This window comes from Nycticebus coucang, chromosome 19 (assembly GCF_027406575.1).
Source record: "Nycticebus coucang isolate mNycCou1 chromosome 19, mNycCou1.pri, whole genome shotgun sequence".
NCBI lineage: Eukaryota > Metazoa > Chordata > Mammalia > Primates > Lorisidae > Nycticebus > Nycticebus coucang.
Genome location: NC_069798.1, coordinates 63,308,072 through 63,320,993, shown reverse-complemented (window position 1 = coordinate 63,320,993; position 12,922 = coordinate 63,308,072). Strand labels below are relative to the sequence as shown.

The following is a 12,922-nucleotide window of genomic DNA, read 5'->3' as shown; positions in this document are numbered from 1 at the left end:
TCTGAAATAGATTTAAAATTGTAACATTTGATTCACTACACATAAAACCGTTGACATTTATGGATTTCTTTTTTTTTTTTGTAGAGACAGAGTCTCACTTTATGGCCCTCGGTAGAGTGCCGTGACGTCACATGGCTCACAGCAACCTCCAACTCCTGGGCTTACATGATTCTCCTGCCTCAGCCTCCCAAGTAGCTGGGACTACAGGCGCCCGCCACAACGCCCGGCTAGACATTTATGGATTTCTATTTGTGGTTTAAATATATGTGATGCATAAAATTTTTCCCTAAGGAAGATGATGTCCATAATCCCTTGCTATTGTCATACTGTGGCATTCAAAACATATGCTAGGTTGACTACAAAACGCAGCTTGGATTTTAAAACAATATATATAGGTACCCTGCTATGTTGGCTAATCTCTACAACCCAGATGCCACAGCCTCTGATAAGAAAAGAACGTACAGAAAGGCACTTCTCTAGCCATTTGTCTTTTCAAAACTAAATCTACTAAATGTAGAATATAAATGTATTAACACAATAACTAAGAAAATGAGGTGAAGGCTATGTTAACCAGTTTGATGAAAGTATTTCAAAAGGTATATAAAACCACATTGTACCCCATGATTGCATTAATGTACACAGCTATGATTTAATAAAAAAAAACCGAGATATCTCCTGTCACCTATGCCTCTTAATGAGCCCCCGTACCCAGTTCCCTGGAGGTGGCTAACTATTCTCTTCTGTTCTTCCCACAGGACGGGTTTACATTTGCTCCTACAGCAACCATGGCTAACTGCTCTCTTTCTGACCTTTTCAGCTTCTTAGTTGTGTGGGTTTCTTTGCAAAAATATTATTATTCCAGAAGCTTTTGGCTCTTAAAACCTTGTCTTAAAGGGCTTGACTCTGTCCACAATAAACTGCCATCATATACCAAGCATGAACTTTGCTATTCCCCCATCGTGTACCCATAACCTCTCTTGGGACATCCACATGGCATGGGTCACAGGCAGTTGTTGGGACCTTGCTCCTTGATGCTGAAACAGCTCTCATAGAGGTTGCCATCTTTTCCAGCAACAAAACATTAGAACGTAAAGGTCCTTCCAGGCTGATAAAAACAATCTTAGCTTTTATGACTCAAAAATCACACAAAGTGGAAGAATGTAAACATGCAGTCCAGTGTCAATTTTTCTTTTTATGAGCTGAAGTTATGGTTATTAAGTAAATTGTCATTTAGGCAAGTTATTGCTGGCTTATTTCCTAAGTCTCAGTTTACTCATCTTTAAGGAAGGATTGTTATAACACTTGAGGTTGTTTTGAGGGTTACTGCAAATGCAATATGCCCTTTACACAGCACTCCTTAAATGAATGCAAATTCTTTTTGCTTCCAAAATTACAAGCAAAGACAAATTATGAAGACTTAATTCTTCAGGTAGTCAGTAATTTGATCAAGCTAGAATCTCAGCAAAATGGTAGATCTTTAACACTTTATCAGAAAAACACAGTAGCTGCATTGAAATCTGTATTTCCAATGCCCTTTTCAAAGAGCTTTCCAAAGTTTTCTAACTTAACGATTCTAATGTTTCCTTTCTCTCTCTTGTTGAGTATTAGAATATTTTCCCATCTCTGTCTGCTTCCCCGTCAATGGAAGAAATTTTCAAAGGGACTTAATATTTGTAATTTTCATATATTAGGGAACTAAGATGTGATGTTCACTCTTCCCGTTTAATTTTTGAAATTGGTTTTTAGTAAACAAAATTTATTTTTAATTCTGAATCTTTGGACTTATTTTCCAGGAGAAAGACAGAGTATGTGAAAGTCATGGGTCATCAGTCACTTCCTTTTGGAACACCTCATTCACTCCCCTTAATTGCCTCAGGCTGATCTCGCTGGCTTTTTCTCCATTTTTGAGCTTTTTGGTTCATTAAGACTTGTGAATTGACAAAAAAATCATAAACTGAGTCTGTTTGGCCTCTGAGTCTCTCTAATCTTCATGTGGCCTTTCCTTTCACCTTTACGTGTCCTCCGTATAGTTCTCCTATACACTGGTTGTCCTTCTTTTGTCCCTAGGCTAAATGAATCTATGGGAGGTCCCCAGTCCAACCATACGGGAGGGAGTTCTACCCGTCTACAAGTGATGCTCAGGTATTATGGTCCCTATTCTGTAAACTGGTAGTATGGCAAGGTTGATTCAGAAATACAGCTTTTCTAACAGTTTTGGGAACCACAGTATTGGGGTGAGGAGAAATTTCCTCATCACCCTGGAATACTTGCTAAAAATACAATTTAAAATAATGTAGATTAATAAGGGAAAGATGTTTGTTTATTCTTCACACACACACGGAGAATAACCCGGTAATTGAGCAATTACCCAATATTCCAGTGGGGCCCAGAAATTGATCTACATTCCTTTTAGGGAAGAGTGGGAGATTAGGAATATAGCTAATTCTGTTTAGGGGCAGCAAACGATTGCTATGGAGGATGAATTGATACAGGGAGAAAAAGTGGATTGGGGAAAAAAAGGTTGACTTGTAAATTAACCTGAGAGATAGGTATTACATTTAAAATGATTTGGGCCAGTTATGGTTTGCATTCTTGAGCTCCTAGAATCTGAAGGGAAGTCAATTGTTCTTTTCAGTGAGTCCATTTGGTTTATATAGATAAAGGGGAAGCCCCTTCTAAAGTCTGATAATCTTTCAGGGTCTTTAATTCTAGAATTAAACACTCTTTATACAAAGGAGTTATATTTTGGGGCAAAATTTCCTTTGTTCCCTTCATTTTCCATGTTTGAAAGTTCCCAAGTGATCTGAAAAGAGGGACAAGAGCATAGATTGAAATAAGAATAAGTAAGTAGAAAGAATAACAGTGAAGTACATTTCCCCACACTCCAGAGAATTGGTCTTCATGAATCTGGAGGGAAAGAGCTATAGATAAGTCTCTATTTTCCCTGAGTGGTTTGTGTAGAAACTATATTTTGTTCCCCCCATAATCATGCAAGCTCCTCACTGTTGAGCTGTTAGAGCATCCAGGACGTTGTGGTTTTCAACTATAACAGAGCCAGGCTATTAACTTCGACTGAAGTGCTCACCGCGCCTACAGAGTGATGCTGAAGTCTTGTTCTATTACCATGGAGAGATTCAAAACTGCCTTCTCAATCTCTTCAGTTCTAAATGCTGGGAAAAGAAGACTGGAGAAAAATTTAGAATTGTGATATACAAGTAGAGTTTAAATATATATGTTAAAAAAATAACATACATACACACAGACACACATAAATTGTGTTTCACTGTTGTCATTGAAATGTCCCAGAGGCAATGGCATTTCAGATAGCACCAACCTAAAATATAGGGCCCAGATTATAGTTCCTAACAACGATTTTCCATGAAATGGATCCATGGTTGTTTGGATAGATTTTATATGAGAAACCAAGGTTTCATTCAAGAGTTAATGAAATCAAATTAAAAGGACACAGGAACCAGATTATAGGTGTTTGATTATGTTAATATGGGCATCAAAAATAGAATAATAATCGTGGGGCTGATTCAAATACATTAATTCTATGAAAGCTGTGGGCCCATGAGACTTCTCCAAATAAATATTAATTTAAATACATCAAAGAAGATCAAGACATCAGAAGATTCCTGCTGGAGTGTCACTACTCAGTCCTTTTGGTACTGCGGGTATGTTTACCGCATTGATAAAGGATACAAAATGTAGATCTGTGTCAAATCTATCATTTAAAGGCAATTTCTGACTCAAAAGTGTGACCTACACGAACAGCATGAAGACCTACACGAACAGCATAATTGAACTACTATTGTTTTTAAATTCAGTAAGATGTGCTTACTTCTAAGAATATGAATGAGTGTAAGATTGCATTCATGTTTAAGTTTTTAAAATTTCATAGAAAAGAAGATTGCAGATTTTAAGTGCTTTAATCAACTGCTTATCTTGAAGGGGCACCAAACTTCTATGAGGAGACATGTGAGTGCATTACTCCTCTGTTAAAATTATGAAAAAAAAAAAAGCACAATAACTAAAAATAAGCCCACCCACCTAAGGGTGGGGAATCTGCAGCCTCATGGCCATATGTGGCCCTCCAGATCTGCAAGTGCCACCCCTTAATCCCAAATATGGATTCAAGAATCCAAAAGGCCACATGTGGCTCTAAAGCTACAGGTTCCTTGTTCTCTAAATGATCCCTTTGGGTTAAATGTACAGAAGTGAATAACCTAATTAACTGAAATATTATCTGACTTTCATAATTTGGCTACCTCCTTTGAACCCTAGGAAGACTTAGAAACAAATACATAATTTTTTAGGAAAAAGAAAGATTTTTTTATAAATTTTTAATGGGTAAGAATTTGACCAATTGTAATGATAGGCTAGATATAATCCATAATATGTAATCATGGAATTTATCTAGATGAAATCTTACATTTTGTATGAAGGCGGTAGAGGAACTAATACAAGGGCGGGAAGGTAGGGGAGTGAGGGAGCAGGGAGAGGGCAGGAGGGAGGAGGGGAGGACAGGGTGTATGACACACCTTTGGGGGCAGGACACAAGCGGGACTTTATCTAACAAATGAACTCAGTATAACATTATCCGTTGTACTTTCAATGAATCCCAAACAATAAAAAAAGTCACATAAAATATCTAAGAGAAACTTAGATTGACTGTATTTATAAATATAAATTCAATTCTCATCAATAATGTATAAGGATTCCTATTGTTCCACAACCACATAGAAAATGTAAGTTAAATAGTCTGTCAATGAAGTCTTGTTTTAACATATTTTAATGAAGTAGAGCATCTCTGAATATTCTTTGATGTTTACATTTCCTCTTCTGTAAAATGCCCATCCATGTGTTTTGATCACCGTTACATGCTTTGTATTTTTATAACCTTTTTTTTTTAGTTATTTGGGTTGCACATAATAATTCCAAGGTTATTACTTGTCTTTTCACTTAACTTTCATCAAATGTATCAATTATTTGACTAGCAATATTTGTGTTTAATAAATCGGTTTCTTCCCAAAAGTATCAAAGATGCTCTCATACACATTCTCTATAGGCTTATACTGCTTACCCATTTCTCATTTTTCCTAATGCAGTTAACTTCTGTCAATGGTCTAGAACAGAGATTTTCAACTGGTGTGCCACAAAAATTTTGAAAAATCATCTATCGAATTATTTTTCGAAAAAAATTCAAAGCACTGTAAGTATATATTTTTTTTACTTTTTTTTTTTTATCAACATTATTTAAGTCCTGGAAGTTTAACTTTAGGTACAAATGTGCTGTGAGATTAAAAAAAGGTTGAAAAACACTGGTTTAGGGTTCGGATAGAAATTGTTTTGTTTTATAGAGATTAAATTCTCTGATTATACCCTTCTCACCAGTTTTCTCTAAGGTAATCTCTGTCCTGTATCAAATTTCCATTTCTGTCTGAATGTTTCCGGGCTGTCCATTGCACTGCTTTTTGGTTAATTTATCCCTACCAACACCACATTGGTAGGGATAAATTAACCAGGAAAGTCCTGATATCTAGCAGAGTAAGCTCTCTAACCTTATTCCTTTGTTATATACTTGGATTTTTGCTCTTCTATATAAATTTCTATCAGCACATCAAAGATCCTTGGAAACATTTCTTAAAATTTTCACTGAAATTTATCTATACGTAATCTATAACAGAGACCTATGTGATGTTGTTTTCTATCCCCTTGTGCTTGCTCTCCATTTATTGGTGTGTTTTCTTTAAATAACGTCCTATTGTTTTTCTCATATTGCTTACTTACAAGGTTAACAGTTTTTGTTACTCATTTTACTGATATATTTTTTAAATGTGTTTTCTCTTGAATGCTGTTTTAAAGCAATATAAGAAAGTTTTACATAACAATCTTATATTTAGCTACTTTGGTAAATATTTTTACTAACACTAACTATTTGCATGAACTTTAAAAAATATTTTTTCAATATAGTCTTACTTTAGTTAGAGTTTTGTTTTCCTCTCCCATCCTTAAAATAACCCTTTTCCTATTTTACTACAAAAGGCAGGACTTTCAGTGCAATTTTTAATAGGTGTGTTAATAATAAACTAATCCAATTCCAGATAAATTTTTTGAAAAATTTTACCTTTAAAAATGTTTGCTGTAATAACTGATCCTTACTATATATGCTGGTATTTTCCAATATTGTGAGCTGGAAAACAGCCACCGGGGGAAAAAAATTAGGACACATGCTCTTAAAAAGAGGTGGCTGCCCAAGGCGGGGAAACAATAGACTAGGTTGTTTTGCCTACTCCAGGCCCCACCCACCTGTGCATATTTCCTACAGCTGAGGAAGTAACGTCACAGCTCAACTACAAGATATTCTTGGTGCACTGTGATGTGCAATGGAAAGACAATGCAAGCCACAGATGTAATTTTAAATTTTATACTAGCTGCACTGACAAAAAAACCCAGGTGAGATTAATTCCAATAGTATATCTATCCATTATATCTAAAATATTATCATTTCAATATATAAGAAAATATTGAGACATTTAATGGTTTATAATGAATCTTCAAAATTTAGTATATATTTTACAGTACATCTCATTACAGATTCTAAAATTCCATCATAAATAGTTGATCAGTATTTAGATTTCATAATATTTATCAACCACACCAGTTTGTGTGAGGCCGGCGGTTCCGGAGCTGGAAGGGTCTGCGTTGGTGGCCGGATTGTATTAGGGATCTTGGAAACACTGCCATCATGTCTGACATTCAAGAAGCCACTAGCCAGCTCCTAGATGTGAACCTTCATGAGAACCAGAAATCTGTACAAGAGACAGAAAGTGACCTCAGAAGTGAGTCTGAACTTCTAGTCACTATTGGAGCCACTGTACCTACTGGCTTTGAGCAAACAGCTGCAGATGAAGTGAGAGAGAAATTGGGGTCATCGTGCAAAATCAGCAGAGACCGTGGCAAGATATATTTTGTCATTTCAGTGGAAAGTCTGGCTCAGGTTCATTGTCTGAGATCTGTTGACAACTTATTTGTAGTTGTTCAGGAGTTTCAAGACTACCAGTTCAAAAAAACAAAGGAAGAAGTTCTAAAGGATTTTGAAGACTTGGCTAGAAAACTCCCATGGTCAGATCCTTTAAAAGTATGGAAAATTAACACCAGTTTTAAGAAAAAAAAAAAAAAGCGCAAAAAGATAAATCAAAATTCAAGTAAAGAGAAGATTGATGATGGAAAAGAAGACAAAACAGATGAGACCGATGTTAAAAAAGAGTTCCCTGGCAATGCTTTAGAATCACATATCTTAGATTATTATGAAAATCCAGCCATCAAAGAGGAGATATCAACATTAGTAGGTGATGATTTGGCATCTTGCAAAGATGAGACTGATGAGGGTGCAAAACAAGAAACTGAGTCTCAAGTGCTAAAATTTAGAGTCACATGCAATAGGGCAGGGGAGAAACATTGCTTTACCTCAAATGAGGCGGCAAGAGATTTTGGAGGTGCTATTCAAGATTATTTTCAGTGGAAGGCTGACATGACCAACTTTGATGTGGAGGTACTTTTGAATATCCATGGTAATGAAATCATCGTGGGCATTGCATTGACTGAAGAGAGTCTCCACCGAAGAAATATCACACATTTTGGACCCACAACTCTTAGATCAACTCTTGCGTATGGGATGCTCAGGCTCTGTGATCCTCTACCTTATGATATAATAGTCGATCCAATGTGTGGAACAGGGGCAATACCAATAGAGGGAGCGACCGAATGGTCTGACTGTTACCATATTGCTGGTGATAATAATCCACTGGCTGTAAATAGAGCAGTAAATAACATCTCATATTTATTGATCAAGAGCCAAAATACAGAAGGGAAACCATCGTGGGGCTTGCCCATAGATGCTGTTCAATGGGATATCTGCAATCTGCCCTTAAGAACAGGCTCAGTGGACATTATTGTAACAGATTTGCCATTTGGAAAAAGGATGGGCTCCAAGAAGAGAAACTGGAACCTTTATCCAGCTTGCCTACGGGAGATGAGCCGTGTCTGCACACCTGCAACAGGCGGAGCTGTACTTCTTACTCAGGACATGAAATGCTTTACCAAGGCATTATCTGGAATGCGACATGTATGGCAAAAGGTGGATACAGTCTGGGTGAACATTAGGGGTCTTCGTGCTGCAGTTTATGTTCTGGGACGTACACCACAGCCTTTTGTGCATCCTGTAGAACAAGGAACTCCTTGGTAATGCAAAGAATGACAGTGACAAATAGTACTTGTACTTCCCAACACTGGAAATGTCAGCATGAAAAAAACCTGCTTTTTGAGAAAAAAAAAAAATATTTATCAACCACAGTTAAATGTTTTACAATAACTCAAGGGGTTCGTTTTTAAGTTTACTAAAATTGAATGAAATAAATATTCAGTTACTTCATCACACTAGCCATGTTCCAAGAACTCAACAGCTACAGGTATAGGTCAAGAATGAATTTTTTTTCTTTGCATACGAATTTAAGCCGTAATGAAAATTCAAGAAGTAATTATTTTATTTTATATGCTTTGGACGACAGAGAATTTTGAAACAGATGAGAATAAAAAAGAAAACTGAAGATGGGTCCCTCAGGTACCTTGCCTTGAAAGTCGGAAAGCATTTGCAAGAAAGGGTCAAGTCTAGGCACTAAATATAAAGCTATTCTAATACCATTGATACAACATTCCCATCACCTTAATAGTTTTTCATCCAAAAAACATTTGAATCTGTGGAGGGTCTGAAGTAGATCTCGTGGTATATGCACAAAAAGGGTGAAATCTAGCGTTTATGCTCAGATTGTAATTTAATCTTCTAGTCATTAGGAACAGCTGTATTTTATAGGATTGCTGCCTGTTGGAATTTTGAACCAAAGGTGAACCGGCTGATATAATAATCCTCCTCTGCAGTTCTTATACAATTTCAAGAATTGTTTTAATCTATATCATCCGGTACCTTATGGCCCATAAAACTTTCACCTAAGTCACATGCAGTGACTGCTGCAGGTACTGTCATATATTAACAGTATACTGTTTTTTAAAAAAAATCACTGTCGCATTGGGGGAAGAGGAAGTAGCATTATAAATATTTTATGCTATTTTATTTAGTCTCCAAATAATAAGAAAAGTCATCAAAAGATAACCCATATTGTTCCGGCATGGGGACTTATGCTTGTAATCCTCGCAATCTGGGAGACTCACGCAGGAGGATCGCTTGGCATAAGGAGCTTGAGATCCAGTCTCTACAAAGCCCAACCGACAGACTGACCGACCGACCAACCAACCACCCGCAGATAAGGGTGCGCCCGCCATCCCTGCTATTCCGGAGACTGAGACACAGATCGCGTGAGCCCTGGAGTTGGATGGTGCAGTGAGCTATGTGACCAAGCCACTGACTCCAGCCCAGGCAACAGAGCAAGACCTCGTCTCAAAAATAAATAAATAAATAATAGTAATAATAATAAAATCCTATGCTTAACTTCATTTTTTTTTCAAGTTTCAAGAGCAAGTTTTTAAAGAGAGATACTTCAGTTGGAAAACATGCATTAAATGGGCTTACTGCTATAAGATATAAGAGAGATGCCCCATTTCCTGAACATTTTCAAATAAGACACCACATTTTGGAAATACAAGCAGTGTCGCACATCCAAACCGCGGCGTTCCGTTTACCACCCAGGGATAACGCGCGCCTCTCCGTGAATTTGACCATCAAAACTCCCACGTGCGCTCACTGCACACGAGTAACAAGTAAATGATCTGCCAATATTCAAACTTCAACCTTGGCGCGCACTTTCCGGAGTCCACTTCACTTTCAGTAGTAAGTTTAACCAGTTATTTAGTTTCCTCCAAACGCCCCCTCAGCGGACCCTAAACGCCCGGTTCCCACACTCCCCAGGCCGCAAAGGATCATTGGAACACGATTGCGCATGCGCCCCAATGTGGCGCATGCGCCCAACCTCTGCGCATGCCCAGAGGCCGGCGAGGTTCAGAGAGGATATCGCAGGCCGACCTGCCCCGCCCCCGCCCTCGGAGCTGGGCTTCCCTTTTGAGCCGGGTAGGCTCTGCTTCCTTTTCCCCGCAAGCAGGAGGCGATCGCCGGTGTCTCTTTTCTCTTTTTTCCCTTATGCAGAGTTGGCTTCTGCAGCTTCCCATGGTGAGCGTGGTAACTCGGAGGAGCTTGGCCGCCCTGCGGCTCTGCGCCACAGGTAATGGGCGCGCAAAGGTGATGCCGATGGCGCGCGGGGACCTGGCCCCGAAGGGGGTGCCGGGATGGGGGCCGCCCTGGGGTAGGTGCAGGGGATGGGGCGAGGCCTGTGAGGTCCGCGGGGATACCCACCTGCTGCCGGCCTCTTCCTGCCGAGCCGCCGAGCCGCCGAGCCGTCCTGCAGCGACCTGACTGAGCGGACATCTTCGGGTCCTTCCTTAACCCGGGCTTTGCTGGATACCTAGTGCCAGGCGTGCCTTCCGTGTTGTTGTTGTTTTCTAATAGTGGCAGCAATTTTCAGTAGCGCTTACTCCATTGGTAGACGCTGCATCCTAACCGATGGCTAACTCTTGCCTTCGTTTTACGTTCTGAGCCTTGTTAGAAGGATTTTTACCACCCAGCGTAAGAGAGGGCTGGTCAAGGACAGACCGTGGTTAGACCGCCAGGAGTGTGCGGTGTGAAAAGTGACTTGAGCGTGTGTGTGTCAGCCTTTCTAGGACCTGTCAGCAAGGGCTATTCGGGTTCTCATTGTGGTTGACTCTCTTACTCAGCAAACTTTCGGAGCCCACTATGTGCCAGGCACTGTTCTCTAAATCGTATTAGAATCGTAGTTCGACTTTATGACTCTCTATTTTTCCACCTATTTGGGAAAAAAAAAAAAGAAAACTTAACAGCATTTTGAATGGCATTTGGAGTTTTTACTGAAGAGATAATTCTTACTAGAGAAACAAATATAGAGGAATGGTTTTTGCGTTTACTCCAAAAAAGATAGAATGGTAAAAAGGAAGGACAGAGGAGAATGAAAATATGTAGAAAAAGGAACCCCATGCATTACATTTATCAACCTACATAGAACTTGCCAGTCACAGTATGGTGGCATGCAGAGGAAGCTTTCATTAAAGAGATAAACTCCTAATACTTTTGCATCACTTGTACCCTGGGATGGATCAATGATTAATTTTTTATTAAGAAACCAAAAGCACTTTACAAGTAACTAAACGTCCAGTGTGAGATAAATTACAAATCCACATTTATTGTTTACATGTCATATTTTCTTTCTTTTTTCCAGTTGTTTTACTTGATGTAGCCCTCTGTCACGGATTTGTAGAAGATTTAGATGAGTCGTGAGTATATATTAATAATATATATTTAAATAGTATTTTAACTTTTTAAAAATCATTTTACCCTCTATTTGTCATGTCTTTTTCCTTTAATTATATTGAGTGCTAAAATTCAATAACTACTGTTTATTTATCTTTATAGTATCACTGCATTAATCATAATGCCTTGCTTACAGTAGGTAAGGAGTCTAGCACCAGACCAAAATCCTATGCTTGACTGTAGGCAATTACAAGGCTTTTCCTGGCAGGCCACAGGGGGAAGGTGCCCTCCCCACACCAAACCTGGGCATTTGCAGTCTCTGGAGGGAGTTGTAGTCAAGGATTCAGGCCTCCCAGGCCAGCCATGCTCATGTGCATATGTGTACTCCTATCCCAGTGACATCTGTTTGGAGGCCTCCTTACTGGGGACTCCCCCAAGGCATTTTATGGACATCTGTGCCTGAACATCCTTATCAAAATCCTCAGCTGAGGCACTTTTCCTTCCTAGTCCTTCTTTCTCTTGTCCTCCTCATGAAGAGGCCACAGCCTTTCAGTCAGCCTTCCTCCACAGTGGGATGAAGTCTCCTGTCAGCGCTGGATCCCACCTGGCCTTGCCTAGTGCTGTTTCATGGGGAAGAATGGGGCACTGAGGAGCTGGTGCCTCTTTTTGCTTCTTGGCTGGCACCTTTACAAGAGTGAAAAAAGGCTTGCTTTTTACCTCAGTATAATTTCTGCTAACTGACCACCTGGACACCTGATTACATAACCAAATGGGGCATTGAGTGGGTAATCAGTTGAATACCGTGCTGTTCTAGAAGAGCAAAAACCCTGGCTCTGACTACCCCACAGAGACACGTAGCCATTTCTACTAATGGTTCTTGGGGAGTGACAGTGTACTATTTATAGAAACTTTGGTTCTGAGGGGAACTGTTGTTAACAGAGAGGCAATCTTGCTAAAGTTAATGGTACATATGGGGTGTATCACTGCTGACCACCTCCATCCACGTGCCCTAATAGTGGCAACTCTGCCTGAAGAGAAGGCAGGGCTTTTGCTTCTAATAATTGTTTTGTTACCCATGTGGATGGTCACCAAAAAGGACCCTATACTAACAAAGAGTTCTTAGCAGGCGTGTCATTTAAATGTGAAAACTGAATTATTCCTCACTCCAGAGCAAGCAAATGTAAAACCAATTGCTTCCTGAATCCACAAGAGATAGCCCATGGAAATTCAGCATAATCCTAGACTAGGCAAGAATGCATGGACTAACAAGAGTTGTGAGAAGACATCAAAGCTATCCTGCTTGTCAGACCCTGATTACGGTAGCAATACCACTTAGGAACAGATCTGTGAAGACAGGGGGGCAGTGTTCTCAGCATCTGTAACACCGTGGGCCCTTTAGTCCATTGGTAGTGGGTAGTGTTTCTCTGGATCTTGTCTGCACTTGTTATTTCTCTGAGTTTGGCTTCACTATTGCCCTGTGTTCCCTGATTGGCCCACACTTTATAAGGCCATCCTTGTTTCCTATTGAGCTACCCCATGATCTTTTCATCTGAAAATGACCCTGATTTTTGGCCCAAGCTATATATT

At 39.4% G+C, this 12,922-nt stretch overlaps 2 protein-coding genes across 4 annotated transcripts in view; both read left to right on the top strand.

Moving 5' to 3' along the window:
* The first annotated feature begins 6,680 nt into the window (after positions 1-6,680).
* Positions 6,681-8,322, top strand: LOC128571807 (tRNA (guanine(6)-N2)-methyltransferase THUMP3). Of its 2 annotated transcripts, XM_053571565.1 has the most exons (2): positions 6,681-6,845; positions 7,004-8,322. In XM_053571565.1, exons 1-2 carry the CDS (start codon positions 6,801-6,803, stop codon positions 8,249-8,251), a joined length of 1,293 nt encoding a protein of 430 aa, XP_053427540.1. In that variant the 5' UTR covers positions 6,681-6,800; the 3' UTR covers positions 8,252-8,322. The 2 variants fall into 2 exon arrangements, with proteins under 2 accessions (XP_053427540.1, XP_053427539.1); XM_053571564.1 differs by having other exon boundaries at positions 6,681-8,322.
* A 1,657-nt stretch (positions 8,323-9,979) lies between these two features.
* TMX3 (thioredoxin related transmembrane protein 3) overlaps positions 9,980-12,922 on the top strand; it is a 35,980-nt gene continuing 33,037 nt past the window's right edge. For both annotated transcript variants that reach the window (XR_008375981.1, XM_053571562.1), the window contains exons 1-2: positions 9,980-10,235; positions 11,304-11,358. Coding sequence is in view for 1 of the 2 variants with exons in the window: in XM_053571562.1 (XP_053427537.1) it covers positions 9,995-10,235; positions 11,304-11,358 (296 nt within the window). In the remaining variant the exon portion in view is untranslated. The remainder of the gene's footprint in view (positions 10,236-11,303; positions 11,359-12,922) is intronic.

Coding starts and splice junctions, on each gene's coding strand:
- LOC128571807 (XM_053571564.1), top strand. CDS start 6,752: ATGTCTGACATTCAAGAAGCCACTAGCCAGCTCCTAGATGTGAACCTT.